At 54.4% G+C, this 27313-nt stretch overlaps 2 protein-coding genes across 2 annotated transcripts; one reads left to right on the top strand and one right to left on the bottom strand.

Moving 5' to 3' along the window:
- The first annotated feature begins 1711 nt into the window (after positions 1 to 1711).
- Dlx4 (distal-less homeobox 4) lies at positions 1712 to 7915 on the top strand. The gene is made up of 3 exons (XM_046420503.2): positions 1712 to 2794; positions 6110 to 6306; positions 6689 to 7915. Exons 1-3 carry the CDS (start codon positions 2512 to 2514, stop codon positions 6929 to 6931), a joined length of 723 nt encoding a protein of 240 aa, XP_046276459.1. The 5' UTR covers positions 1712 to 2511; the 3' UTR covers positions 6932 to 7915.
- Positions 7916 to 22647: 14732 nt separating this feature from the next.
- On the bottom strand, positions 22648 to 26789 carry Dlx3 (distal-less homeobox 3). The gene is made up of 3 exons (XM_046420607.2): positions 26221 to 26789; positions 24969 to 25159; positions 22648 to 23303 (listed from the first exon to the last, which is right to left on the bottom strand). The coding sequence occupies exons 1-3, from the start codon at positions 26543 to 26545 to the stop codon at positions 22956 to 22958; spliced, it is 864 nt and encodes a 287-aa protein (XP_046276563.1). The 5' UTR covers positions 26546 to 26789; the 3' UTR covers positions 22648 to 22955.
- Between the last annotated feature and the right edge of the window lie 524 nt (positions 26790 to 27313).

Raw genomic sequence — 27313 nt, 5'->3', positions numbered from 1 at the left:
CATTCATACCTTTGGGTATCTCCTAGCTTTGGAGGATGTCCAAAGCCAACTGCTGCAGAGGCTGCCAGAAAACCCACCCCTGCCTTTCCTTGCAAGGGCCAGCACAGAAAGCACTCTGGAAACATGATCCTGGGGAAGAAGTGTCTTCCACTGTCCTTTCAATTCCAGCTCACAAGCATCTCCTCTGTGAACCCGTCCCTGGCAGCCAACCCTGCCTCAAAGAGCATTGTCTTCCTCCTGTGCACCTGGAAATGTCATTCCTGGGGCCCCACGATGGTGGCCTCCCTCCAGAGGAAAATTATAGTGCTAGAAAGGAAGGTTAGGAAGGACATAGTATAGCCCCAGCTCTAAAGGAGGAGGTGGTGGCATGACTGAAGTTGGGTACAAAAAGGGGAAAGGTGGTTCCATGTGATAATAGCACTTCTCCACTAAACAAACCCTCACAACCCTGTTGGATGAGAGGGGAACGGGTTCTCCAGCTGCCCAGAGAAGGCTCTCCTAAAGAGTCCCTTCTTCAGAGTTCCAAGGTTTCAGGGTGGAGAATTCCAAACTAGGGGCCAGAGATGTATTTTCCTAGAAAACCTATTTCTGTTTATTCCAGGAGGAGAGTAAAATTTGAAATAGATTGCTCTCTTCCCTCCAGGATAACTGATTGTGAGCTTCAACCACCCCTACACACCCCTGGAATTTTCTGTCTCTCCAAGGAGATCTGAGTCTGGTGCCCCCCTTCCTCCAACAGGCTTCTCCTTTTCTCTGATAGTTTTTTCTCTCATCCCCCAAGACTGCTACCTTTACTCTGAGCCCTGATAATAATAGCATACTTATGTAAAACATGAAGATACCTACCAAGTTGCATACACTGAGAAAAAGGTGTGTGGGTAAGCTGAGGAACCTGAGGACTCCGTGGGTCTACAGATGGAATTGTCTTCTCTTAACATGAAGCAACTTAGATGTGTGTAGGCAGGTATCTCTTACAGGGTAGATACACGGGCTTAAATGCACCTGTGCTTGGATTTTCTATACTTTTAAGTGTGTACACCAGTGATTTGACCTCTATATTCATGGGTTTGTATAAGGCCCAAGTACAGTGCTTTTACAGTGCTTTTAAATAGGATTTGCTATTTATCTTTGGGTATGCAGATTTGTATACATCACAGCCTAAATTGAAGATCCACAGCCTAAACTGCAGATCCATAAACGAGCCTCTCTTTTCATAGAGGGATGCTAGTGTGAACATTTGTGTAGAAACCTGTAAATTTGGTACATATGAATATACGTTGTATTTGAATGGAGTCCTCGTGTAGTTGCACACATGCAGCAATAGATGATTGTAAAGGTGGACACATGCCTGTCAAGTCCTTGGGTACTAATGTATATAGGTACCTTCTGCAAATAGTATGAAAAATGCAGCCAGGTAAACAGGCCTGTTGTTATTTCATGAGCCTTCCTAGGAGCCACCCCACTCCCAGACTTTGTCCTGGTTCATGCAAGGCTTCGGTCACAGGCGGCGCCAGGTAAGGCGGGGTGCGGTGCAAGCAAAAGCCCAGACGGCAGATCCCTCCCGTAGCCTCGAGGGCCCACAGCAGCCACAGTGTCGCAATCAAGCCGGGGCCCCTGCCGGAAGCGGAAGCCGGCACGGGGGGCGGTGAGGCGCAGTCGCGGCGGTCGCGGCGTGCCAGGCCCAGGGCGCCCCGCGGGGGCGTGCGCGCCGCGCGCGTGCGGGGCAGGCTGGGCGCCGGGCTGTACCATCCCGGCCCCGGCGTCTGTTTACCAACAAACTGCCCGCGCTCTGCAGCGACGCATTCCGACGCGCTGAATAAGCCGCCAGCGCTGGCGGTCTGGTCTCAATTTCCCTGCAGATCCCCGGCAGCCGGAGCCGAATCGCCTTGCGGACCCCGAGAGCTGGACACACGAAGGCGGGGTTTTAAGTGTCCTGTCAGCGGAGGCGCCTCCGCCCACGGGGCAGCTACGCTCGCCCCTCGGGCATCCCAAGGCCGCCCGCTGCCTAGTACGTCTGCCATATTACTGAGGCTCTCTGGCTGCGCAACCACCCTGCAACCCCGGCACCCTCTCAGAGAAGACGCCTGGAGAGATGGGCCAGGATCCTTCGCCCCGCAACCCTCCCCTCTTCCTACTCTGGCTGCCCTGGGGGCGGGTCCCGGCTCCAAGCCTCAGTGAAGTCACTAAGTGCAGTAGCCAATCCGGGGAATCTACGTGGGCGGGTCCGTCGGGTCCCGGGAACCGAACCTTGTGGATAGGAGGGGGGGCTCCCACAGACTCAGGGGGGAGGGGAAAAGCATGGGGGACACCCCCCCCGGAACCCCTTTCCCGGGTGCGAGCTCTCCTCTGGAAGAGCCATAGAGAGACATTTTCCACGGGATCTTAAGTGAGGGGCCGCTGGCTGGAGGTTTCGTCCGCCCAACGACCAAGGCCCTGGAAAAAAGAGTTGGCGGAGGGAGAGGGAGACGTGCTGGGCCATGACCTAGGACCTTCGGCTTGGCCTCGGCCGCAATGACCTCTTTGCCCTGCCCCCTCCCTGGCCGGGATGTCTCCAAAGCTGTCTTTCCGAACCTCGCCCCCATCCCGTCGGTAGTGGCTGCCTACCCGCTTGGCACGTCCCCCGCAACCGCAGCCTCTCCCGATTTGTCCTACTCCGGACCGTATGGTCACCTTCTGTCCTACCCCTACACCGGGCCGGCGACGCCAGGAGACTCCTACCTGCACTGCCAGCAACCCGCGGCGCCATCTCGGCCCCTCAGCGACCCGGCTGAGAGCCCACAGGAACCAGAGACAGGTAAGTCTGGTCGTGGCGGTTCTTCCCACCTCGGGGGTTCAGCTCCCATACGCCCCTAAACTTCGTTATGGCCTGGTTTGCATGCAGCTAGCGGGATTCAAACTTTACTCCGATTCCACGGAATCTGGGGTAGGGCGAAGAGATGGGGTGGGAGGTGCGGGGGGGGGGGCGGGGAGGAGTGGGGGCAAGTTGAGCTAGGTCTCCTTTCAAAACTGACCTGGTTTCGATTTGCAGTTGTATGAAGCCAGGCCGGGAAGTCTCCCTACCCCACCCCCTGGAGCAGCAGAGTTGTGTGTATCTACTGTAACGGAAAACTGCAACAATCCAGATGTGGGGGTGGGGTCCCTAACCCCTTCCTCTGGATTCTCCCCATGTGCCCTTTTCTGAGTGGTCTAGTCTCAGAAAGGAGTATTCAAGCCAAACCCTGCCAAACAGAAATCAGGTCCTGGCTGGAGGGCTGTAGATGTAGGGGTTTCTTCTTCTCCATTCCTGGGCCCCACCCCCTTTCCCCAGACCATGCCTGACCTTGACTGGAGCCTGACTTGGCAGAATCTGGGACTAGGACCCCATCACCCATCATTCAAAGAATAGATCCAGGCTGGTCAGGAAATCCCTAATCTTTCCCTGGCAGCTTCAGCCTTCTAACCAAAGGAGCATGTCATCCCTGTCAGCTCCACCCTTGACTTTGGGTACATTAGGCCCCAGTTCCTGTTGCCTGGAACACCTTTGAGCTTCTGAGAAAGTACTTGCTCACTGAAAGACCTCAGTAAAGCCCATGAGCTAGCAGGTCTTCCTGGCCTTGGAGTTGACATACTCACTGACCCTGGAAGTGCCCTGTACATACTCCCATCTGCACTGGCTCCAGCTTAGACTCCAGGTTCCCTGCACTGCTTGCTCTCACCTCATTGTCCCCAAATGTGCCAAAGACAAGTGTCTTTGGCACGTTTTTCTCCATGGATGCATGTCCACCATGCAGCTTCTCTGCAATCAGCTCAGGACCAAGACATCTCCTCTCTTCCCTGTTGTTCTGACATGAACACATGAACCATCTGAGCCAGAGTGACCCTAGAATTTGGGCACTCAATTTCTCAAACTGAGGCATGAAAAAAGGGTATTCATGGGTCAAGGATACAGCCTGTTTTCTAGGTTATTGGCCTTTGCAAATCCATTTTCACCGCATGGGGCCTGAAAAGAGGACTTTAGGAAACTTTCTTAGAACACGGGAAAGTTAACTGTCTTCTGTGGCAAAACTGGGGCTGCCTCTTCCAAGGCTGCTGGGTCAGGTTTATGGAGTGACATTTGGTGGTGGTGATGGCAGGGTCTTACAGATCTAGTTTCTTCAAAATTCCTTGGACTTCTTTTTACGCTAGTACAGTGTGTTCCATGTGCTGAAACATGTATGTTTTGGGAGTGGGGTAAGATTAACCAGACTTTACCCTTGAGGTAACTGTTCAAGTGATGTGGGTGTCCTCAGTTCTGCCTTCCACATTTTCCTGGTCATCTCTTTGCTTGAACTAAAGACAAGCGAGTGGAGAGTTTCTTTTCTTACAACCTTTACCCGTATCCAACGAAGAGCAGCACACACCACTGTCCTTAAAATAGATTGTAGCATTTCTCTGTTGAAACTGTTGTGTTCAGTTCGCCCTAGAGTCAGAGGGGTGTGAGAGCAAGAGGTTCTCCTAACCCCAAACCCCTTAGTGTCCACCCCCGCCCCAGGGAGGGGTTTGGCTCCAAGTGAGCCAGCACTACACACCCCTTAGAGCCGGCGGGTGCGGCGGCGCCCGGAGAGAGGCCCTGAGGCTCCATTATCGCGACAAGTGCAGATCCAGTTGTGACTTGCTGCAACTGGCGTGGAGAAGGCTGCAGGTCGGGAAGAAACTTAGAGCTGGGTGGGCTCCCAGAGTTGGGGCGCGGCGCGGTGGGCTCCGAGAGTTCAGCAGCAGCGGCTGCCCTGTCTTAGCCGCTGTCAGTGCATCACCGCCGGAATTGCTCTTTCCACGCAGCCAGAGAGGCGCGGGTGGTCGCTCGATTGCCAGCCCCGGGTTTCGAGCACTGGGTTCAAGCAGGGGAGGCAGGACAGGCGCGTGCGGGAGCGGAAACCTAACTGTTTTTCTGGGAATTGGCTGAGGCTGGGGTCGAAGGAGAAGGATCTGAGAAGCCCGCAGCGCCCGAGGCCACTGGTGTGGGATGCGGGGGAGGTGAAGGCAACCGATGACCGCGGCCAGCTAAGGGCGGGGACCCTGACGAGGGTGGGATGAGCCAGACTAGGAGAATATGGGGGGGGGGTGAGGGGACCAAAGCCGCACTGGAGCGCGGGGGTCCGCGGGGCAGATCCCTATGGAATATGGCCAACGTTGCCCTAAGCCCGCGGGCGCTTCGGCTGCTCCATCCACTCGGCTACCCCCATCTTCCTAGGACGGTCTCCATTGTTCGCGTAGAATGGCTCAGGTCGGGAACAATGACCGGGAGGAGTCGAAGCCCCTTGCCTCCACCCGGCGGCATTCTAGGGCCCAGCTGTCCAGCAGCCGAGATTCCTGGAGAGCGAGGAGGACCGGATATCTCGCTGCAGCGGCGTCCCAGAGCGATCCAGGAGCGGCCCTGCCGGCCTGCGCTGCGGGCTCTGCATTCTCCGCAGCCGGGGCACCTTGTAGGGACCCTCTGTGCCTGCAGTCCAGCTGAGGACAGGGCTTCCCACATCGACCTGGCTTCTGGGGGGTTCCTGAAAACGTCTCCCCAGAGCCAGTCGGCCGAGGAAGGGGTGTGTGGGGAGAGAGATGGACACCCTTCTTCAGGAGAGGAGCTGCCCATTACTGTAGGGGAAACATGGCAAACCCCAATGCTGACCTTGACGCCCGCTCAGCCCCGCCTTTCAAGCAGCAAAAGGGTGCCAGGTGGACCCTATCTCTGGTTTCTGAGCATTGTTTTTGAGTCCCCTGCACCTGGAATGCACTTCCCGTCATTTTCAGGCCTCCTCTCAGCCCTAGACTCAGTCTTTTGCCCCGCCCTATCCCATACCGCTGCCTTTCCAACCTCTGAACTCTGACCTCCCACCCCCAGGTGTGGGTGTATTATCTCTCTGGCCCTTGGGCTTTCTGCACACAAAATTCATGTTTGGGAGCACCCTGAGGGCAAGAGCTGGGTCTTGTATCCCCTGGCGCATATGGAGCAGTGGGGATTGAAAAGAGAAGGACAGGAGAAGGACGTGAGCTGTGCCTTTTACTAATCTTCCCCTGGTATGCAGAAGAGGTACAAGCTAGCCTGTGAAACTGCCTGTCCTACAGTGTTAATTCCCACACATACCATCTTGTCCCCCAGAATCAGAGAAGCCAGTGCTGTCCCCGGATGCCTCCCAACGGCACCTGCTTGCCCCTACCAAGAAGCAACGCAAGCCAAGAACCATCTATTCGAGCCTGCAGCTGCAGCACCTAAACCAGCGTTTCCAGCATACGCAGTACCTGGCACTGCCCGAGAGGGCCCAGCTGGCAGCACAGCTGGGCCTCACCCAGACGCAGGTGGGGCCAGTCCCATCCTTCAGGAGTGCAAAACTTCCCCAGTGCCTGCTCGCTGGGAACTCGCCCCCCAGGTGTGAATGAATGACAAGTTCCCTGGCCCAGCTGACACAGTTTTCCAGGGAGTGTTCATAGCTGGCTCTCTTCAAGTGTTGGGGGAATGTATTAGAAAAGTGTTGCGGGGTAGGCGGTGGGTGTTGGTTCAAGGGAGGAGAGCACCCCAGGCTGGAGAAATGGATACTAGCTCAGGGAACTTCCTGGACTATGCAGAACTAGAGCAAAATGTTCCCAACCTCAGCTCTTCTTCCTGGACTTGCTCCCTATAGCCAGGGATCTTTTCACACATATTCCTGATCTTTTATTCTGTCCCCTTTTCTCTCCAAAGGTAAAGATCTGGTTTCAGAATAAACGCTCCAAATACAAGAAGCTCCTGAAGCAGAACTCTGGGGGCCAGGAAGGGGACTTCCCTGGGAGACCCACTTCCCTGTCTCCCTGCTCTCCACCCCTTCCATACCTCTGGGATTTACCCAAGGCAGGTGCCCTGCCCACTGGTGGCTATGGCAACAGCTTTGGAGCCTGGTATCAGCATCATTCCCCAGATGTACTGGCTCCACCTCAAATGATGTGAGTCTGGGAAGGAGGGCAGGTCAGGCCCCAGTCCTGCCAAGCCCAAGACTGGTGCACCTGCATCCCTTCTGGAACAAGAGGAAACCAGCTCCAGATGGGTTTTCTTGGAGGATGAGGAGCTAGAAGAGAAAAGGGGACGGGATGGAGTCCTGTTCCCTTAACCCAAACAGCTAACTCAAGGACTTAAGCCTTTGTCACTGTTGCAGAGACTACCACAGATTGGACACCTTCCCTCCAAATGGATAAAGACTCTGCAGAAAGTGTCATTGGCTGGAGTTTAGTCTGTCCTCAGGACCCTTGATTTTGCCACTCCTCTCTTGCTTCAAAGGACTGCAGCCCCACCATTGCCTGGGGTCAAAACCAGGAGGAAACACTGAATATTTGTTCTCCGTGTGCCTTGGGCCCTGTTTGTGAGCCAGAGCAGAAGTGGACATCCAGAGTCTTCAAAGCTGACCACCATCAGGTCCCACCCTCTGATACTTCCATATCTGGGTGTGTAGCTAAGTGATAGAGCACATGCTTAGCATGAGGCTCTAGGTTCAATCACCAGTACCCAAACTAAGCAAAACATACAAACATGGAGTTTGTGGACCTGTGGTTAATTTATGCTCCCCTTCTATAAAAGTCCTTTCCCCACATGACTATGCATTTTAAGTAGATAATAGACCCAATTATCCATACAATTCAACAGCTATTTATTAAAAACCTATTCCCTCCTATTCCCCACCCCTAATATAGAACAACATGCACATATTCTTGGGAACCCAGCAGACTAACACTTAAGGGGAAATGGGGACAAACAGGTTCTTTGGATGGTTGCAGGTATAGATACCCCCAAATAGGTGGGGCAGGCCTGGCAATGTGCTCCTTATCCTGCCTCTGTCCAAAGGAACTGCTCAGGTTTATAACCAATCTGACTAGCATCCAACTCTTACAATCCGTGTACCATGAGCTTCTACAGATTAAAGTTTGTACAAAAACCTGAGTGACGCTGCGAGGTGTTTGTCTCCTGAGCCATGCTGGGGTGGGGGCCAGTTGCTCAACTCTCCCACCTGACTTGCAGAAGTCAGAGGTACTGGATTCCACTTTTGCCTTTGCCACCGACTGGCTCTGTGGTTCTAGCTGTGGAATGTTCTAATAATATTCATAGTTATTTCATATGCTCTGGTGTGAAACTGGAAGATGAGCATGCTGGAAGGAAGAAGGTGGGAATGGCCTTTACCAGTAGATCCTTTCCTGACCCAGTTGCACAGGGAGCAAGGCACCTCACAGCCCCCATGCTCCACCTGGGCAGTGGCCCTACTCACCCTGGGAGAGGACACGCCAGACCAGTCCTACTGGGAGAAGTGTGCTGCTTGGAGGTGGAATGGCCTCAGCCCAGCTCAGAGAATGAGGAGGCAGGAGGGAAAGAAAACACCAGGGCAAACCAGAATTCTCTTCCATCCAGCACATATTGGGTAAAGCCTCTGCTGAGTGTGAGGTCCTGGGGATACCATGGTGACTAAGCAGACACTTCAGGCTAACAGAGAGCCAGACAAATGACCAGAGATAAATGCGATGTGGAGGGCAGGACTGAAGACAGGGTTGGATGCTGTGCAGGGGCTCCAGTTCAGCCTGGGCCCATGGAGTCAATGCTAGGTGACAATTCTGGATAGCTCAGGGAGCAGCAAGACACAGCTGTGACTCATAGCCACTACACCCCACTGCACACAGCACAGGGCTTAGAGAACTGTGGGAGAAGGGTTGAGGAAAAGCAAGAACCATTGAGGGAATCCAGCCCAGAATGGCCCCCAGGGCTGGGGAGGGGCCTTCAATTCCAGGCACAAGACTCCCAAGTCAAGCTGCCCTCTTGTTGCCTAAACCTGTTCCCAGGCTCTGCAAGCTCAGGGCTGGCCCCAGGCAAAAAAGCCCACCAGGATCCTCAGGCCAACCCAGCCCCAGAGAGAAGCTGGCTTGGGATCATATGCAGGGTAGAAGGGGCGTCTCATTAGGTTGAAGGCCCATCCCAATGAGCAATTAGAACTTCCCGTACCACTTCTGGGTCCGTGGCCACTCTCATTCCCCAAAACACACATGGGATGGCAAAGGGCACCAGGTGGGCCAAAGCCAAGGCCTGAAGCAAAGAGGAGTGGGAGTGCCCAGAGGGAGAGGTGCTGATTTCTTTCTCAATGCCTTCCCTCACCCAAGGACCCTAGCTCCAAGGCTCTCAGGGGGTGGCCCAGCCCCAGATCCCTCCTCTGGGTCTTCTCTAAGGCCACAGGCCCTGAGGGCAGCTGTTCCCTTCCACTTCGGGTTGCACACTCCTCTTTCCACAGAGTGGAGATAAGATCTACCACCCCATCTCGGAAAGCCTCCAAAGGCAGATTAATTGGACAGCCCAACACGAGTCGCATCGTTAAAACAACAGCTTGGTTGTAAAGTTAAGTAGCAGAAGAAGCGTAATTGCTCTCCCAGCCAGCGGCCAGCTGAGCCGACAACATCCCTCCGCCTTACCCGCTCCGCCCTTTCCAGGGGAAACAGGAATCTCTTTTCCCACTTGGGATCTGGTCCAGTTTCCCGGGGCTCCTGGGTGGGAATGCACCTGGAGCCCCGATGGAGGAGGTGCCCGGCTCCCACCCCTCAAGCCATCAAGGCTGTAAAAGGGGAACCCTGTGGTCTCTCGGTCTCTTCCCATGAGGAAGAAGCCCTGTTGGGAGCAATAAAAGAAGGGGAACAAGGAATTCCACAACTCTGCCTCTTGCTAGCTGTGTGACTTCTGGCAAGTTTCTTAACCTCTCTTGGAGGTTTGTTTCTTCCCCTCTAAGATGGGAATGCTAATAGGACATGTTTCGTGGCGTGGTTGTGATGATCAAATGAGATAGTGCTTGTAACATGCTTGACACAGTGCCTGGAACATAGTAAACACTTAATAAATGGCATTTATAGCTGCAGTTTTGATCACTGGGGAGGGAGGGGTCACAGTGTGGGCGAGTTCATATTGCCATCCATTCTCCTCTCTCCCCTGGTAGACCTGCCTCCAGAGGGCGGAGAAGAGGAATCAGGCTGGAGACAGAACCCCACACATCTCTGATCATCACCATTTGAGAACTGGACACAGGCAAGGTCCCAAATGCAAAAGGGCCAGCTGCTTGTGCGTCTTGAAGTGGGCTGAGACTGGAAAATGGGAAAGCATGTCCAGAGCACCAGTTATCCCGTCTGTGTATCTGCCTCCGGAAAGCTGACTTGGGGCGTCCCCTCCCTCTGGGTCACTCACCTTCTCTTTCCCCACATGCTATTTTAAGGTTTGCCCCCCATTCTCTCCTCCAGCAAAATGAGATTCAATTAATTCAATTAAAGCAATTTTGGAAGCAGCTCCTGAAGGCTTTCAATGTGAGATAATTACAAGTAATTTGCTTCTGTGAGGAGGAAAAGGTTACACGGGGTCTGGGGGGGAAGGAGGTAGCCCCCTCCTCACCAAATGCACACAGATCTAGAAAGATTCCACACAGCAATCTTAGCTGCCCTCCCATTGGCCAAATTACTTGCAGGTGGGAAGAAGGAGAGCATGGTGGTAGGAGGGGGTGGGAAGACCCTGAGTGACAGGCGGCCCCTCCTCCACCCCCAAATCCTCTGTGAAGGTGGGGGTGGGGAACTGCTTATTTCCCCGACAAAATGTCTGCATCGCCGAGGCCCATGATTACTCAGCTCCCAGCCTCATTTGAGTTTGGATGCCTGGACTTGCCTCTGGGATTGGATCCAGAGTCAATGGAATGCTATCCGGGTAGCAGAGGCCTGTGTAGACGGGGGGCCTTGGGAGATCAAGGACTTCCCCAGAACTTATAAGAGATGTGGGTAGAGAGTGGGGAAAGCCTGAGAAGGAAAACAGCAACTTCCTGCTTCCAAGAAATTGAGGAGACACCCCTTCTCTCCCTTCCAGCCTCTCCCCTCCCCAGCACCAATGCTTTCTGGTTCTGCCTGGTGTCTAATCTCAATTCTTTCCATTGTAGTGGTGGCAGATCTCCTCTCAGCTTTCTATCCTCAGGGGCTCTGAAGCCTCTTTTTTCCCAAAAGCATCCTACAGGTGTTCCCGCCCCTCCCTCACCTGGAATAACCCTTTCCTTACCAGGCCTCATTTGGCATGGGAGGAGGAAGGAAGGGGGAATATGATGTGAGGGAGGGGACCCAGACCTGGGGGCTGGGAGGCAGGGGCTGAGACCAAGGGCGGAGGTAGCATCAGCCTCCACAAAGACCCTCTCAATCCTGCCCAAAAGGTCTGGGGTCCCCCTTTACCAGGAAACAAATAATGTTTAAACAATTATGGTGGAAAAAAAGAAATCACTGAGCCTAAAGAACCTCTCTCATGCCCCCCCCCCTTCTTGCCCAGCTTTCTCCTAGCTTTTCTCTCTTTTGGAAGGATTCATTCCTTTGGCTCCCGTTTCTCCCCACTCTGCTCAGTGATCCTTTCTCTGAGATGGGCTTTTGGGCCTGGAGAGTAGGGAAAAATTCCATCAGTGAATTCTTGGTGACTTCTGTTCTTCCAGGATGAATAAGGTCAGTGATGGAAAGTGGCTGTCCCTCCATACCTCCACTTCCCCTTGCCTAGCCAGCTCAGACTGGTTACAAAGGAGGAATCCAAGACCCATTCATTTCAAACCTCAACATGCAAAGGCCCCAGACAAATCCTTGTAGATAGGCAGACCCAGGTTCCCAAGCACAGGGACACCATGTATACACATTTGTACAGAAGATGCACACGTGGGCAGGCAGATATATACTACATACACTGGCAGAGCTGCACCCGAAAGACACATATGTACATCTGCATGAAGCATTCCGTGGTTGTACATGGACAGACACAGAGAAATGCACTCATGGCTCACATGTTCGCAGAGAGAAGCACAATTTGGAGGGATGATCCAAGGAGGAGATGCCCAAGGGCTTCCATGAAGGCAGACAGAAGCATGCACAGAAATCTACCGACTAGCTTCTGCCTGTGTGCACGTGCGCATGCGCAGGCATGTATGGTAGGAACGTGGGGGGGGGGGCAGGTCTCTTTCTCTCTCTCTCTCCTTTTGCCCCCTTATCTTTTCCTCTACTGTTCCTGGCTCCTATATTCTAGGAACATTTCAGGGAATGTGTCAGGAGCCAGGCAGAGGCATGTCAGGAAGCTCTGTGCAGTCTGGCTTCCCCAGGATCTGTTGGAGCAAAGACGGTTCTGGTGACCCTAGTAATCAGCTGTAAAGGGAGGCTGAATGGCCATAGAAATTTGATTGTGACTTTCTTTGATTCCTGGGTCCTGCTTCTTTTCCAGTTCTCTAGCAAGAACAGCTCCTGTCCCCCTTCATGACAGGTCCCATGGCTCCCAGACAGGGCCATAGTGTCTAGCTCTGCCACAGGAACCCAAAGGTCAGCTAACAAGGGCTTAGGTGGCCCTTCCCTTAGAGGTCTCACTAGTCCCTCTTCTCCCCTGCCCTGGCTCTGACTCCAGCCTCTGGGGGGGGGGGGCTTAGTATCACAGGGTGGCAAGAGGTATGGATGGCTCTTGCAGCCAAAAATCTGGATCTGCTACTACTTGCAGAGTAACCTTGAGCAAGTGACATACCCTGTCTGAGATTCAGATAGCTTCTCTGTGTGACCACGGGATACTAATCTATATCTGCTTTGTAATGCAGATCCTGTCTCTCTCATCAGATCGAAGTTTCCTCCCCCATCTGACTGGGTGCATTCTGCAGTTTTTTCCAACACCACAGTTTGATGACGCTAAGGTCCTCATCCCTACTGGCATCCTGGGGGACATGTCTGGCCAGCCCAGGAAGGGGAAAGGAGTTGGCCCACGCTTCCTCCAAACATCAAGCTTTCTGATTCAGCTCCTTACAGTGCCAGGCCTTCAGCCTTTCTGGCCCCAAGATGGAGAGATTACTTCATTTCCAGGGGAGGGTGCCGCTCTCTGTGGAATACGTGTGGAATAGATTCCTCTCAGCTCCGTGTGAACCACCCCCTTTCAGAGTTCAGTTTAATCATGGGTCAGACTGAAGGAAGGTCCTTTGCTGGCCCAAGGAGAGTCTATTCTGGCCTGTGGCCCCTGCTGTTTTAGCAATCTCCCCTTCAAGCTGATGCATAACCCCAGGATCTGGCTGACCCCACTTAGATCATGAAGCTCCTTGGGAATCCCCTTCACCCAGAGCCCACCCAAAATCACCTTCTCCGTCCTGTTTTGCACATCAGCCTGACCCGTCAGGACTTGCACGCCTCCCTCAGACTGGGGGTTGCTGGAGAGCAGGACACCCGCTTGCCCTCTCAGACTAGGGGCGCCCTCTCAGCTTGGCTAGGTGGCTCCTTCCTCTGCCAGCTCAACCCTCCCCACCCCTGATGTTCCCACTCTCTTTGGGGGAAGGTGCTCAGCCCATGGGGGTTGGGCAGAGGAGAGAGAGGGGATGGGGACCTGTGGTCCTCACTCAGATCCTCCCCCTCCCACTGCCCACCAGGCCTGTGCAGGGCCACTAGACCTCTCCTGCCCGCTGGACTTGGGAGCTGCTTTCTCTGTCCCTGCAAGCTAGGGCCTGTCACAAACTCCTCCTCCTAGCCCTGGAGCCGCCAGGAATTCTTTGCTCCAACAGATCCTGGGGGAGCCAGACTGCACCGAGCTTCCTGACATGCCTCTGCCCGGCTCCTGTCACATTCCCTGAGCCCAGGGCGATCAGCTGGATACACTGATACGGGCTTCTTCCACCCTTGTGACCCCAAGTCTTTGCCCGACCTCCTCAAAGCCCTCTCCCCCCCTCCCTCTCCAAACCCTGAATTCTGAGTTGAGACTCATCGCTGGCTTTCGGTTCCTCCCAATCCCAGCCCTTTGGCAACCCCTCCTGAAAAATAAGAAAAACCCCTTTGCCCCCTTGAAAAATAAAGTTTGCAGCTACTCAGAAGGCTGAGGCAGAAGAGTCTCAAGTTCAAGGCCAGCCTGGGTAACTTAAAGAGACCCAGCCTCAAAATAAAACTTTAAAAAGGGTACTGGGGATACAGCTCAGAGACCCCTGAGTTCAAATCCTAGTATGGCTAGAAGAAGGAGAAGGAGAAGAAAAAAAAAAAAGGAGGAGGAAAGGAAGAAAGTCTGACCCTGGGATGCAGGCACTCAGCTGAGAGGTCTTGGGCTGGTCATTTTATTTCCTCACCTCTGCAGTAGGGATAATGATCAAAATGATGCCTCCAAAAATTTGGAGGAAGGATGGGGTTGTAGCTCAGGGGTAGAGCACTTGCCTAGCTTGGGTGAGAACTAGGGTACCATCCCCAGCTCTGTGGGGTGGGGTAGGGGGAAATAAAATTAAGTGAATAAAAATGCAAAAATGCTACAATACAGTAAGGATTCAGCAAGAATTATTGGTGGCATCTCCAACTACTGAGCTAGAAAATTTTCTCTGTTCACGTGGGACCCTCCCATGTACCCCTTTTCCTGTTATCCTCTTCCTCTGTTATGCTTGATTTTAAAAAACTTGCTACTAGAGATTGAACCCAGGAACGCTTTAGCACTGGACAATTTAGTGAGACTCTGCCTCAAGATAAAACTTAAAAAAGTGTGTTGGGAACTGGATGCTGTGACGCATACCTGTATACCTGTAATCCCAGAGGCTCAGGAGGCTGAGGCAGGAGGATGGCGAGTTCAAAGCGAGCCTCAGCAAAAGCGAGGTGCTAAGCAACTCAGTGAGACCCTGTCTCTAAATAAGATACAAAATAGGCCTGGGGATGTGGCTCAGGGGTCGAGTGACCCTGAGTTCAATCCCTGTACCAAAAAAAAAAACAAAAAAAAAAAAAACCCAAACCAAAACAAATCCCAGTACGGCTTGAAGGAGGAGAAGGAAAAGGAAAAATAATAATTATTGTTATAATTTATTTTGAGACAAGGTCTTGCTCAGTTGCCCAGCCTGGCCTTGAACTTGTGATCCGTCTGTCTCAGCCTCCCAAGTAGCTGGATTACAGGGATTACAAATATATACCACTGCACCTGGTTTTCTCTGCTTGGGAGAATCTTTTTGGGCTGGGGGCTACTTGTGAGCAGAGCCCTGGTGTTGGCTGTCTCCCCTGGACACCAGCAGTGTGGGTGGTAGGCTAGACAGAAGCTGTTTTGTGATGAGGGGAGGAAGTTGTACAGGCGGTAGTTAAGGGTGAGAGGAGTCTGACTGAATTTTCAGGACAACCCCCTCCACACCCCAGGTAGAAAGACACCTAAAGAGATGCTTGCCTGGTCACAGCTAAGGGAGCAGCAGACAAAGCTCTTAACTTCTTTATCCATGACCCCAAATCCCTCCAACTAGTAAAAATGCAAAGACAAAATTGTTTCTTTTTTTTACTATTGATTGGATAGTGAGAAAACTCCAGAGACTCTGGGGGTCGGGGGGTGGGGGAGAAAAAGAAAAAAAGCCTCCCAGAATTAATAGAATTTTGGTATGGTGGCTGGACACCAATAAATATAAGATACCTGTAACTGTTCTCTAGTGTAGCAATAAGGAAAAATGTTCCTCTTGTAATGGGAATAATAAACAATAAAATACTGTGAAGAGTAGCTTTTTAGCTCATCAGTAACTGAAATGTATTAACCTCCACCATGATCCCTTCTGCTGGTGCTAAGCCCGTGGCTCTGTCCTAGAGGACGGTCCTTCCATTATATCTGAAGCATGATAGACTTACGTTGGAATCAAGAAAGCGTCTCCCAGTAGAGGGGGGAATTCTATAGGAGACCTCTCCACAGAGGAGGAAGGGTCAACTCTGGACCATTGAGTGTGCCTAGAACTCCCCCAGACCACCTGAGGAGCATCTTAATTTAATGCCCATAGTTAATTTAATGCCAAACTGGTAGTACAATTTGTTAAGTCAGCATCACCATGCCTAGCCCTTTATGTGTGTTATCTTATTTACTATCCTCAGCAGCCCTATAAGATTATGATTAGCTATATGATTAGCTTAATATGATTATATGATTAGCTTAATTTTATAGGTGAAAGAAAGTAAACCTCAGAGAGGGCAGGTGACTGACCTTAGGTTACACAGCCTCAGTTATCTCACCTGACCTTGCCAGGCAATTGTGAGAATTAAATGAGATAGTGTCTAGGAAAGCTACCAGCAAAGGACCTGGCACACAGTAGGTCTTCAGTTAGCACCTTTCCTGCCCAGATCTTGGGAGGAGCTGTCTGCTCTAGGGAGCAACTTTCCTCTCTCTCTCTTTCCCAGCCTGCCGCCTGCTCCCTTCAGGCCTCTGCCTTCTGCTCTGCAACCCCCTGCAGCCCTGGGCTGAGGACAAGTCATCCTCCCCTTCCCTACTGGTGATTCCTGAGCTCAGGGCAGGCCTGACTGGCCCCAGGGGTGGGTGTGGGACAATGCCACACGCATTGCATGACGTGGCCAGGCGTCCTCGGTGCTCAGGGAAGGGCACGCGGCTGCCGCAGTTTGCCAGGTGCGAGGTGAACTGCCTGGGGTGGGGGGCGCCCCCTCCCCCGCTGCACTAATCCTCCAGGGCGGGGCCCCGCTGCTCCCCGCTTACTCAGCACACACTTCCAATCCTGCTCTGCTCGCCCCAGGAGACAACCGAGGTATTTGGGCCTCGGGGCCACCTCCCCTCCCTCCCCCTCCCAGGTTTGCTTCCTTCCAGGGTACCTGTCCTGGCTGCCCTGGGCCCTTCGGGCCTGGGCCTCTCCCACTTTGGGCAGAGAGCAGCCATAGGATTCCAGACCCTTCCTTAGAATTCTCTTGGGGCGGGCTGGGGATGTGGCTCAAGCGGTAGTGCGCTCGCCTGGCATGCGTGCGGCCCGGGTTCGATCACCACATACCAACAAAGATGTTGTGTCTGCCGAAAACTGAAAAATAAATATTAAAAAAAATAATAATAATTCTCTTGGGGCTTCACACACTGATTCTATAGACTCTCCCACCCCTTGAGAGCCTTCTAGACTCATCCTGAGCCTGGGATAGTCAGAGAAGCCTCACGCTCAGAGCACAGCCTCTCATCTGCTGTGTGACCCTGGGCAAGTCACACAGTCTTCCTGGTCCTGCTTCCCCTGATGGTTAGAGGACATGATGCCTAGGTTAGAGGACATGATGCCTAGCCGGTGCAATCATGGTCAACTCCTGCAGGAACAGTGACTGCCATCTTGTTTGACCCCCAGTGGCCTAGAGAGGACCAGTCACTTTTCCCCTCAGCCTCACAGCTCGCTATCATTTCCGTCATGTATCGGTTGTTCCCAAGCACGCTGCCCTCGGTTCTGATGAGTTCCTAGTTGAGATTCTATCCTGGCTCTGCCCCAGAGACCTTGGCCACTTGCATCCAGCCCAGCAACCCCCCATCCAGAGTAAACAAAAATACCCGGTGAGGCCCACAGCTGTGCTGGGAACCCAGGGTCTAAGCAGCCAGGGGGACGCTCCTCACCCTGCCTGAACACAGCTTGCTGGGGAGGCCTGGAAAGAGTCATTGACTTGGTGGTGACAAGCATCGCCCAAGTGAGAAAGGAGAAAGCTGGGCTGGGGACCCAGGTTGGAGTTTCGGATGGTTTCCCTGAGGACGGGATCTCAGGACTTCCTGGGGAGGGGCACGCTGGCCCCTTGAGCCTCCTGACTTCCTGGCCCCAGCCTGCTCCTGCAAGCCTCCCCCACGGAGCCCCACCAGGACCCATCAACCTGGTCCTCCTGCCCCCTTCCCTGGGGCCCAGGAAACTCATCTCCAAGCACTTTTTAGCTTCTAAGTCTCCCAGTCGCAGGCTGCTGGGTGGTTGGTAAACAGCTTATTAAGGTGATTAACGCTGCAATTAAAGCTGGAAAAACAGAGGCCCGGGTGCTGGCTGAAGGTCTCTCCTTCCCCTCCCGGCCCTCTCCCCTTCCTCTCCGTCCCCTCCGGGCTGAGTTGATGCAACTCTGCTGACTTAGCCAACAGGGCTCTCACCTCGGGGTACCTGGAGCCCAGGCTGGGAGGTCAGGCAGCAGCGGGGCCTTGCTCCATGCCCAGGACCCGCTCCCCGTCTTCCTCCTAGGATCCCAGTCTCTGGTGGCTCTGCTGGAGAAGGGAGTAAGTGGCAGTGGTGGTATGGTCCCAAGGGATGGTGTACAGAGGCTGAATTGGGTGGGGTCTCAGGGACAGGGTGAGAGACCCTCCTCGTCCACCCCCCCAGGACAGGAGAGCAGGAGGAGTCTCCTCCCAAAAGACAAGGAGCTTGCTTTCCCAAGCTCAAGGTGTAGGGCAGCTCCTGGCCCACCTGAGGGGCTGAGAGCTGCCAGACAGACCACCATCTTTCTGTGACCCAGGATCCAGGAAAGGGTCCAGGGACCCCAGGCTCAGCACCTCCCAGCCTTCAGCGCTGCCCCATCAAGACCATGGGCTGCTGCTTTCAGACTCCCCCTCAAGGCTCCTTCTTCTTACCCCACTCCCTCTTGAAAAGGAAGCCACTCTGCAGGGAGGGTCCCCAGGGAGCATGTCCCCCAGACCCCTACATGTGCCTGGCATGCTTCCATCTTCTTTCAAGACATAATTCAAATGCCACCTCTTCCATGAAGCCCTTTCAGGCTTCTTTCCCACCTGCCACCAGTTGCCTCTGCCCTTTCCTCTGACAGTCTTGTCTAATCCTCCCTGACCCTGTCTGCTCTGCAGTAGAGCAGTAGAGCCCCCCAGACCAAGTCTGCTTCTGGCCCTGAAGCTCCTAGCACAGGGTCTGTGCTCCGCTTCCCCAGGCTTTGGCCATCTCTGCCTGGCATATAGCAGGTGCTCAATAAACATTGTTTGACTTTTTCCTTTTCGAGTGCACCTAGAGATGGTGGACCAATCAATCAATGTGACAAGTGCTGCCAGGGGCTGCTTCTAAACTGGGAGTGTGGAGGGTTGGATCATCTGGTCAACGGCCACTTCCATTAACTGAGCAGTACTCACCAAGTGCTGGGTATCCTGTTAAGCATTTTACTCAGATTATCCCACTTAAACCTCTCACCTACCCTGCTCGGTAGGTAGCATCATCCTTGCATTACAGGAAAGGAAGGTAAGTTTAGAAAGGTGAAGTGACTTGCCCAAGGTCACATCGCCAGCAAAGTAGGGGAAGGCAGGATTCGAATCCAGGTTAGTTGACTCTGTGTGCACATTCCTGACCACAGCATTAAGCTTTTCTTAGGACCTGCCCAGGGTAAGAAGCCCAGGCCCTCTTGCTCTAATTCTCCTCCCAAGGAAGAACCCAGGGGGGAGGGCTGTGGGGAGGGTGGTGTAGTGGGTAGAGCTGCAGTCTCCAGCTCTTTGACACTCTGTCCCAAGGCGACATAGTAAAGAGTTGCAGAAAAGCATCATTCTCTGTCCAGACCTGGATTCAAATGCCAACCTTGCCAATATCTGTTGTATTTCTTCTGTGACCTTGGTAGACACTGAACTTCTCTAGTTCTAGGTCTCTGTCCCTCCCTCCCTCCCTCCCTCCCTCCCTTCCTTCCTTCCTTCCTTCCTTCCTTCCTTCCTTCCTTCCTTCCCTCTTTCCTCCTTGAGGATGGAACCAGGACCTCTTTGCCTGCTACACACCTCTACCACCGTAGCCTCAGTTTTCTCATCTGAAAACTCACCTGCCAAGCTATGTGAGGGTCACATGCCAAGTGCCTGGCACAGAGTAGATGTTTAGCAAATGTCAGCTGTTGCTAAGACTTGGACAACGGTGGCCCTCAGGGCAGACTGGGGTTCCCTAGCCTGCCCCCCTTCTTCCCTGAAGGTTGTCACAAGGCAATGGGTGTAGTGGAGAAGTGCCGGGCAGAGGACGGGCTCAGTAGCCCATGGGCACTCTGCTGGCCCCCTCCAAGCCCACCCCCCCCCATCTTCCACCAGGTCCGGTGAAGAGGGCACCTGACTGTTGTGGAGGTGAGGAAGAGGAAGGGGAGGTCCGGGGTGGGGCTGACCCCCACAGGAGGTCACCTGGGCAGTTAATCCAGCCTGACGGAGCGGGGATGAGCAGGGAGGAATTAGGGAGCTTACAACATCCTTTCATCCCGAGGCCGCCCGCCCGCCCAGCCTCCCTCCTTCCTTCCTCTCTTTCTGCCCTTTTCCCCCCTCTCCCTCCCTTGCTGGCAGCCCAGCCCTAATAAAATGCAGTGTCTCCAGCGAGTCTGCCCGGCTGCCGCCTCGCTGCTCCTGCCTGCACGCAGCCCTCAAACCAAACTGCTCGGCTCGCCCCGCCTGGCAGCTGCCACCTTAACCCTTGCCAGCCCGCTGGCGTCTGTGGGCTGAAGCCTCTCCCTTCCGCCTCCCTCGGGCATCAGGGGAGGAGAGGGCCTGCTTCCAAGAGGGAGAGGGATGGAGTAGGCGCTGAGGTCCCCCAGCTCTGGAGCCCTGCCAGAGAACCCAGCCCTGTGTGGCTGTGACAGTCAGCCAAGTCCCCTCCATAAGCCTGGGACCCACTCTTTCTGCCTTCTCATCCTTATTCTGCTTTGTACCTTACAAGATCCCCAGAGGCCAACAGGGTGGGGATTGTTATCCCCATTTGACAGATGAGGACACTGAGGGCCTGCCTGGGAGTGCCAGGCTGAGCTGGGTGGTGTTGCCCATTTTCTAAACAAGACTTTTTCCATTACAGGGAGCCGCCTCTGCCTTGGTGCTCCTGTGCGTGTATGCGTGTGCGTGTGTCTGACATCGGGGTGACCTGAGTGTTTGTGCACCGGTGTGCTGTGGGGTGCCTAGATCTCTCGGGGTGTATGGCTTTGGATTTGCTATGTTCGTGTGATGCTAATGTGTCTCAAGTGTGTTTGTGTCTATGGCGGCGCCTACAGATAAGCCATTGGCCTCATGTGGGAGTGCATGCAAGTGTGACAAACAGAGAGATGTCACCGTGTGTCCTGGTATGTGTGTTTGTGTATCAGACAGTGAAGCAGGTCGGCAGCACGTGTGTGTGTATGTTCATACTGTCCCCCTCTGCCCAGATGTGGCACTCACACACCCCTCCATTCATTCCTGCCACCCCCAGCTCTCATCTCCAAAGCCTCCACCAATTGGGGTCTGGAAGAGGAGGGTGGCAGCAGCCCTGGCCCGGGCAGTCAGCAGCAGCGATTCTGACTGCAGCCTGAGGCCTCCCCAAGAAGGTCAACACAGTGGCCAGGGACCCTGCCAGCTGTGGGAGCAGTGGTGTTCCCCCTGCCTGAAGCCCCACCCTCACCCAAGCTGGGAGGGACAGACAGCAGGCGAGGGGCTGGGAGCGCCTGGGCGTGGAGGCAGGGGGTTTACACGCGTGTGCAAGCATGTCTGCGTGTGAGCTCAAGATCAAAGAGCAGCCCCGAGGTGACCTGGCAGCAGCGGCAGTGGTGGCGGAGGGCAGCTGGCTGACAGGGAACTCCAAGCCACCAGGCAGAGTGGAGTCAGGGAGACTGCAGCTGGCAGCCTCCTCCCCCGACCTACCCAGACTGGGGGCCGACACCAGGTTAGGAGCACCTGCCACCTGGGGCCAGGCCTGGCCCAGCTCTCTAGCAGGGGTTCTCCACAGGCCCTGTCCCCCAGGAGCCTCTTAGCTCCCAGGTTCCTCCCCATCAGACCCCTTCCCCAACTCCCAGGCCTCCTACTAGGAGCTGCCTGCTTCCAGCCTCCATTCAAAGAGTGCAGTGGTTCTTTTCTTTTTTATTAACATTATATATAAAGATGGGTCCAGTAAGAAAGCAGAAATGAGAAGGCTGGGGGGGGCAGTGAGAGCTGGCTTCGATCCTATGCCCCTGGGGTGGGACTCGGAGACCCCCCCCATTTCTCTCCTCACTCCTGACCTCCCACGAAACCCCAATCCAGCCAGAGCCCACATCCCTCTTTCTCTCAACTCGAAACACAGGGAGGTTGGAGAGGGCCACATAAATAGGAAACCGCAGTGGGAGGGGGCCGCTTTTCTCCCTTGCTCTTAAAAAAAAAAAAAAATACATACTATATATAAAGCTACAGTCTTTTACCTCTCCATTTCCTCCATGTTTTACCACATCAGAGGTATAAGAAAGTTAGCTTTGGGGGGTGCCTGGGCCAGAGAGGGGCAGTGTCACCAGCCCTCCAGGGACCCAGTGGCCCTGCCAGCCCTCCCCACTAAGGCACTGAGTATCCCCCTTCCCTTCCCCTCTCCCACACACCTCACCCTGCACTCTCCAGCTCAGCGGGAGCAATCTGTTTCCAAGGTCACCGGAAAGGGGGTGTCTGGGGGCTTGTCTTGCCTGGTATGTCTCCTTGGAGATTTGGAGTTTGGTGCCCAAACTGCCAACTTACTGGAGAAGAGGTGAGGTGGGACGGGGGCAGACGGTAGCTGAGGGGAGACCTGGTCCTATCTGTTAACAATGCCCTTTGTTTTCCTATTTTTCAACAGCTTTTAACATCGAAGTTGTGCAAAGTCCTGTACACAGAAGAAGAAATGGGTCCTTAGGGAAAACAGGGGAGACCCCCCCAACTCCCAACACTGGAGTGGGGAGATGGCTCCTTTCATGCTTCCCTTGAAAGCCCCAGATATTCAGATTCCCTCACTTGGGGGGTTTCTTTGGTTTAACCCTCAAATCCTAACCGAGGGCTAGAAGTGCAGGGTGGGGGGGTTAGGTCAGGTCCGCATCCTGAGGCCCAGTCATGATGTCCAATGTCTTTTTTTGGCAGAAAGGCCTTGCAGGAGAGGGAAGGCCCAGGTTGCTAAGGAGAAACCAGGTCTGGCAGGGGTTAGGATCCATGACACCTGGTCTCTCAGCTCCTCCACGCCCAAGGTCTCCAGTCTGGGGAACAAGTACTATTACGTCTTAGAAGGTGGCGGTGATGAGCCATTTAGAGCCAATCCAGGCTCCAGGAGCAAAAGGGAAACCACAGTCCCTCCAGGGGTGGAATGCCCCAATATCTGCAGGGGTATCCCAGTTCTAAGCAGGAGAGGGAAGTTCAGGGGACATCCTTGGTCCATGCAAATTTCACTGGAAGTTCTTGTTTCCTGGAAGAAGGGGCGGGGGAAACAGGGGCTTTGCCCCTAGCTCCTCCATGATTCCTGAGTGTCGGCTAGGACGGAGGCACCTTCTGCCTGGTCCCGGGGGTCCTTCGGTGGGGGTGCAAGCCAGATGGGTGTTCAGTACACAGCCCCAGGATTGGGCGGGGGCCCAGGGGAAGCATGGTGCAGGGTGGCTGGCTGAGGCGGCTGCTGCTGTAAGTGGGGTCCACTCAGGTTCTGTGCGTGGTACCAGGAGTTGGTAGGGTCGTCCAGGTAGCTGGGGGAGGCACTATATGGGAGCGGTGGGGGTAGCTGACTGCGGGCAGTGGCTGGAGCTGAGTGGGAAGAGGTGTCCCAGAGGGCTGGCGATGGTGGTGAGTTGCAGGCCATGGAATCGCTGTTGTTGGGACTGTGTTCGAGGGGCACCTCCCCATTCTTGTAGAGCTTCTTGAACTTGGATCGACGGTTCTGGAACCAGATTTTCACCTGGGCAGGACAAGAAAGGGGTACCTAGTTAGCCTCTCAGAATGCCACAGGAAAACCCCATAGGGAACTCAGCCCAGAGAAGGTGAGGCTAGTACCTAAGAAAATCAGGTGAAACCCATCATCCTCAGAATCCAATATCTCCCCCCCCACCCCAATCTGTGATAAAATTGTGGCCAGGAACTTTTGACTGCCTGGTCCAGGTTCTATTCTGCCACTAAGTGTGACCTTGGGCAAGTTGCTTAACCTCTCTGGTCTCACCTTCCTCTGCAAAATGGGAGTGACAGCACAATTTCCTACCTCATAGGATCATTATGAGGCTCAAATAAGTTAGGACATATGAAAATTTAGAGCAGCCTAGTATATAGTAAGCACTCAATAAAAGGAAGCCCAAGGGGGACATGGGCAGTCCTCTTTGTTTCCTGTAAGAAGGGGCAAGGGAAACAGGGGCTTTGCCCCTAGCTCCTCCATGATTGCTGAGCGTCGGCTAGGACAGAGGCACCTTCTGCCTGGTCCTTCAGTGGGGGGTGCAAGCCAGACAGGTGTTCAGTTTGTGGCATTTCGTTCACCTTAGATGCCCATAAACAAAGGTGCCCAGATACAGAGACAAACATACACCCACACATGCATTTCTATACTCACACACATGCCAGACTATAAAGCTACACACATTCATAGATACACCCAGATAAACACTCCACAGCATGAGCAGCCACATTCACATATCCAGGCTTGAAGTTATTTGGGTTCAGGCTGGGTAATGGGGGGACCTGGGGACTGTGGAGCAGGTGAGCCATGATTCCCCAAATTTCCCTTGGGGTATCTCCCCCTCCCCCTGCTGCTCCCCACCCCATGACTGGTACAAACAATGAATCAGCTTCTCTACTGGGTGACCCAGATTCCCGGGGACTAGGCCCCACGCAGCCAGCCACAACCAAGGCCCGCCTGTCAACACCTGAAGGGAGCCTGGTGTCTGCCACTCCTCCCCTGAGCAGTGACAGGCTGTTGGGGACTTTAGGGACACACTGAAGATGGGGGTGGGGCTTCCACTTTCCAGTCTCCATCTGCCTTTGGTCAGGAACCTGTCCTCTTGACCCCTGGCAGATGCAGGGTAGAGAATTTGGTTGCGGGCAGGAATGTGGGGTTTTGATAAAAGCATGCATTTTGGTATTGCTCACTGGTGTGCAGTCACATACTTGTCCTCCATTTTTGTATGCAATGACATTCTTGAAGGATCACGCTCCTCATGTGAGCATTCCCATGTTTGTGCAGACCCTGACACGTGTGCAAACATATACCCTGTACACATGCACGCCCGCACCCTTTGGTGCACCCGCCTAGTATGGAGGAAAAACACAACGTGGACTCCTATGACTTGACCAGCAATGCTGGGGACCTTGGGAACTAGGGATTCTGGGGTGCGCTCATCTCTTTCTGGGATAGATATACACATTTGCACAGGTTCACAACCATTCACACTTACACAGCATGTGCTAACGCCCAACATTGCAACAAAAGTTGAAACTTGGGAGTCCCTCGTCCCAACAGCAAGGGTTTCCCCGAGCATGCAGAGAGCTCTTATTTGTTAGCCAAGCTCGGGGGCCCTCGAGAATCCTGGGACCCCGCATGCTGCCACCGTCCCGAGACCCTCGATCTCCCAGTACCTACCTGTGTCTGCGTGAGGCCCAGCTGCGCGGCCAGCTCTGCGCGCTCGGGCAGCGCCAGGTACTGGGCCTTCTGGAAGCGACGCTGCAGGGCGGCCAGTTGGTAGCTGGAGTAGATGGTGCGCGGCTTTCGGACCTTCTTGGGCTTCCCGTTCACCATGCGCACCTCGGCTTCGGGCTCCTCTTTCACCGACACTGCAGGAAACGCACCGGGTTGGGGGCGGTTCAGCTTTGGCTTGAGACCCTAGCGTGCTCCAGAGCCCCGCGGGTCGCGGTTCCCTCTGGCCCACCGATTCGCCCTGGGATTTCCGGGCGGCGCGCTCTGCCGCCCGCGCCAGGGGAGGGAACCTCGGCCACGGAGCCGGACCGGCGGCCGCCCACGACGCGGCGCTCCCAGCTCCGCGCTTGGCCCCGGGAGCCCAGCCCCGGAGATAGCAACCGCCTGGGCGAGGACCGCCGCGGCTTCGCTCCCGACGCCCTCCCAGCTCGCCTCCCAGCCTCCAGGATCCTGCCGCCCGACTGCTGGCCGCCTCCTTCAGTCCCACCTGGCCGACGGCTGCTCCTCGCTTTTTTCCGTATTCCCACCCCGTTTTGATCTTCTATTTTAGAATAGTTTTAGGTTTTCCAAAAAGTTGCAAAAATAATGCACTTCCTTCTTTCCTTTCCCTCTTTTCTTTTTCTTTTCATTCCTTCTTTACTCTCTCCCTCTCATCCTTTCCACTGTTCTTTCTTCTGTCCTTTCGCTCTTTCTTTCCACATTTCCTTCTTGCTGTCTCCTCCTTTTTCACCTTCTCTGCTTCTCCGACTCTATTTCCCCTAATTCCTGTCGTCTTTTGCCAGGAGCCTCCACTACTCCTGGTCACCCCAGCCCACGACCAAAGAAGGGTCCCTGGAACTTCTTCCAGTCCCTGCTGCCTAGCCTCAAGTCCTCCACGACCCGATGGAGGGCCGCCTGTTGAAGTGTCCCCGAAATCACCTTGATTCAGAGTTTCCCTGACAAGCCAGAGCTCCTTGTTCTCCCAGCTCACCCGGATCCCCACCCGAGACTGCGACACTGCGGCTCCGCGTCCCTAATGCTCAGTCTCGGCACTGAGGGTCGTCTGCCCCTCTGGGGGTCATCTAGCCTACCTCCTCTGACTCCAGGCAGTGCAATTTTTACCCTTCAGGTCTAGATTTAAGTTTCCATTCCCCCGCATTTGTCTCCCGCGGGAACCTTCTAGGGTCTCCGACCCTCCCGGCGATCCCCTGGTCCTCACCTGGGTCCTGGGCAGGCAGCGGCTGCTCCCGGTACGGTCCGTATTGCCGGTAGGAGGTTCCATAGGTATATTCCGACTTGGGCGAGTAAGCGCCAGTGCCCGCGAGCCCATTGAGATTGAACTGGTGGTGGTAAGTGTAGGGGTTCACGGTCTGGCCATAAGGCTGGCCTGAGTAGTAGTCGTGCTGGGGAGCGCTGTAGTAGCCCAGGTCCGTGACGGAAGACTCGGGCAGGGTGGGCGAGTCCTTGGAGCCCGCATGGCAGCTAAGCGAGCTGGAGATATCTGTGAGGATGCTGCTGAGTTTGCGATCGAAGGAGCCACTCATGCTGGCGGGCGCCGCACCTCCTCCGGGCTGGCCTCCGCCGAGGAGCGCCGAAGTGGAGAGGAGCTCTGAGAAGTCGGAGGAGACCAGGCTGCGTGTGTGTGTGTCCACAAGGCGAGGGGAGGGCCGGGTCGCGTCTCGGGGGAGGGGGTGGCCGAGGGGCGCTCAGACCATCGCCAGTCAGTCGGGCTTTCGCTGAGCGACTCTCTTCGCGTCCCAAGCCAGAGTCAAATGCTGCCAGCTCCGCCCGGCCAGCCGGTTATAGACTCAATGTTGGAGTCGCAGAGGGAGGCTCCTGCGCGCTGATTGGCTGCAAGTCTTGCCTTAGAGGCAAAACACGCTCTCGCTCTCTTGCTCGCCCCCCCCCCCATTCTTTGTTGTTACCCAAAACGCAGGCGCGCGCGCGCACACACACACACACACAGTTGCTCCTTCTATCTTCTTAGTCCAGATAAACTCTGGGGAAGGGGTGACTTTGCAGAGCCCCAAGTATCCTTCATCTGTTTTCTAGGCTGGGGGTGGGCTTAGGTGCAATGGGGAAGGAGGGGAATTTAACCATTGGGTGTTTGTGGAAGGAGGTGGTCCAAGATGATCCTGTGTGTGTGTGTGTGTGTGTGTGTGTGTGTGTGTGTGTGTGAGCGCGCGCTATGCAAGTGTCAGTTGATGAAGTGATAAGGACTCAAGGTTCATGAAAATGTTTTAATCTCTCTTAAGATCAGAAGGAAAAAAGATTACTTCTTTTGGGTTAAAAAGATGTTTGACTATATTCAT

This window comes from Marmota monax, unplaced genomic scaffold, assembly GCF_021218885.2.
Source record: "Marmota monax isolate L192 unplaced genomic scaffold, Marmota_monax_Labrador192_F-V1.1 WCK01_AAM20220418_F8-fsc00064, whole genome shotgun sequence".
In the NCBI taxonomy this organism is placed as follows: Eukaryota; Metazoa; Chordata; class Mammalia; order Rodentia; family Sciuridae; genus Marmota; species Marmota monax.
Note: the sequence above shows the minus strand (reverse complement) of the source record. Positions and strands in the feature narration are given on the sequence as shown.

What these genes read in the sequence shown, in the direction of transcription:
- Dlx4 (XM_046420503.2), top strand. Translation starts at nt 2,512, where the DNA reads ATGACCTCTTTGCCCTGCCCCCTCCCTGGCCGGGATGTCTCCAAAGCT. An exon ending in CCCACAGGAACCAGAGACAG is followed by an intron (nt 2,795 to 6,109) that starts GTAAGTCTGGTC and finishes CTTGTCCCCCAG; the next exon opens with AATCAGAGAAGCCAGTGCTG. An exon ending in TGGGCCTCACCCAGACGCAG is followed by an intron (nt 6,307 to 6,688) that starts GTGGGGCCAGTC and finishes TTCTCTCCAAAG; the next exon opens with GTAAAGATCTGGTTTCAGAA.
- Dlx3 (XM_046420607.2), bottom strand. Translation starts at nt 26,545, where the DNA reads ATGAGTGGCTCCTTCGATCGCAAACTCAGCAGCATCCTCACAGATATC. An exon ending in GCTGCCTGCCCAGGACCCAG is followed by an intron (nt 25,160 to 26,220) that starts GTGAGGACCAGG and finishes CGTTTCCTGCAG; the next exon opens with TGTCGGTGAAAGAGGAGCCC. An exon ending in TGGGCCTCACGCAGACACAG is followed by an intron (nt 23,304 to 24,968) that starts GTAGGTACTGGG and finishes TGTCCTGCCCAG; the next exon opens with GTGAAAATCTGGTTCCAGAA.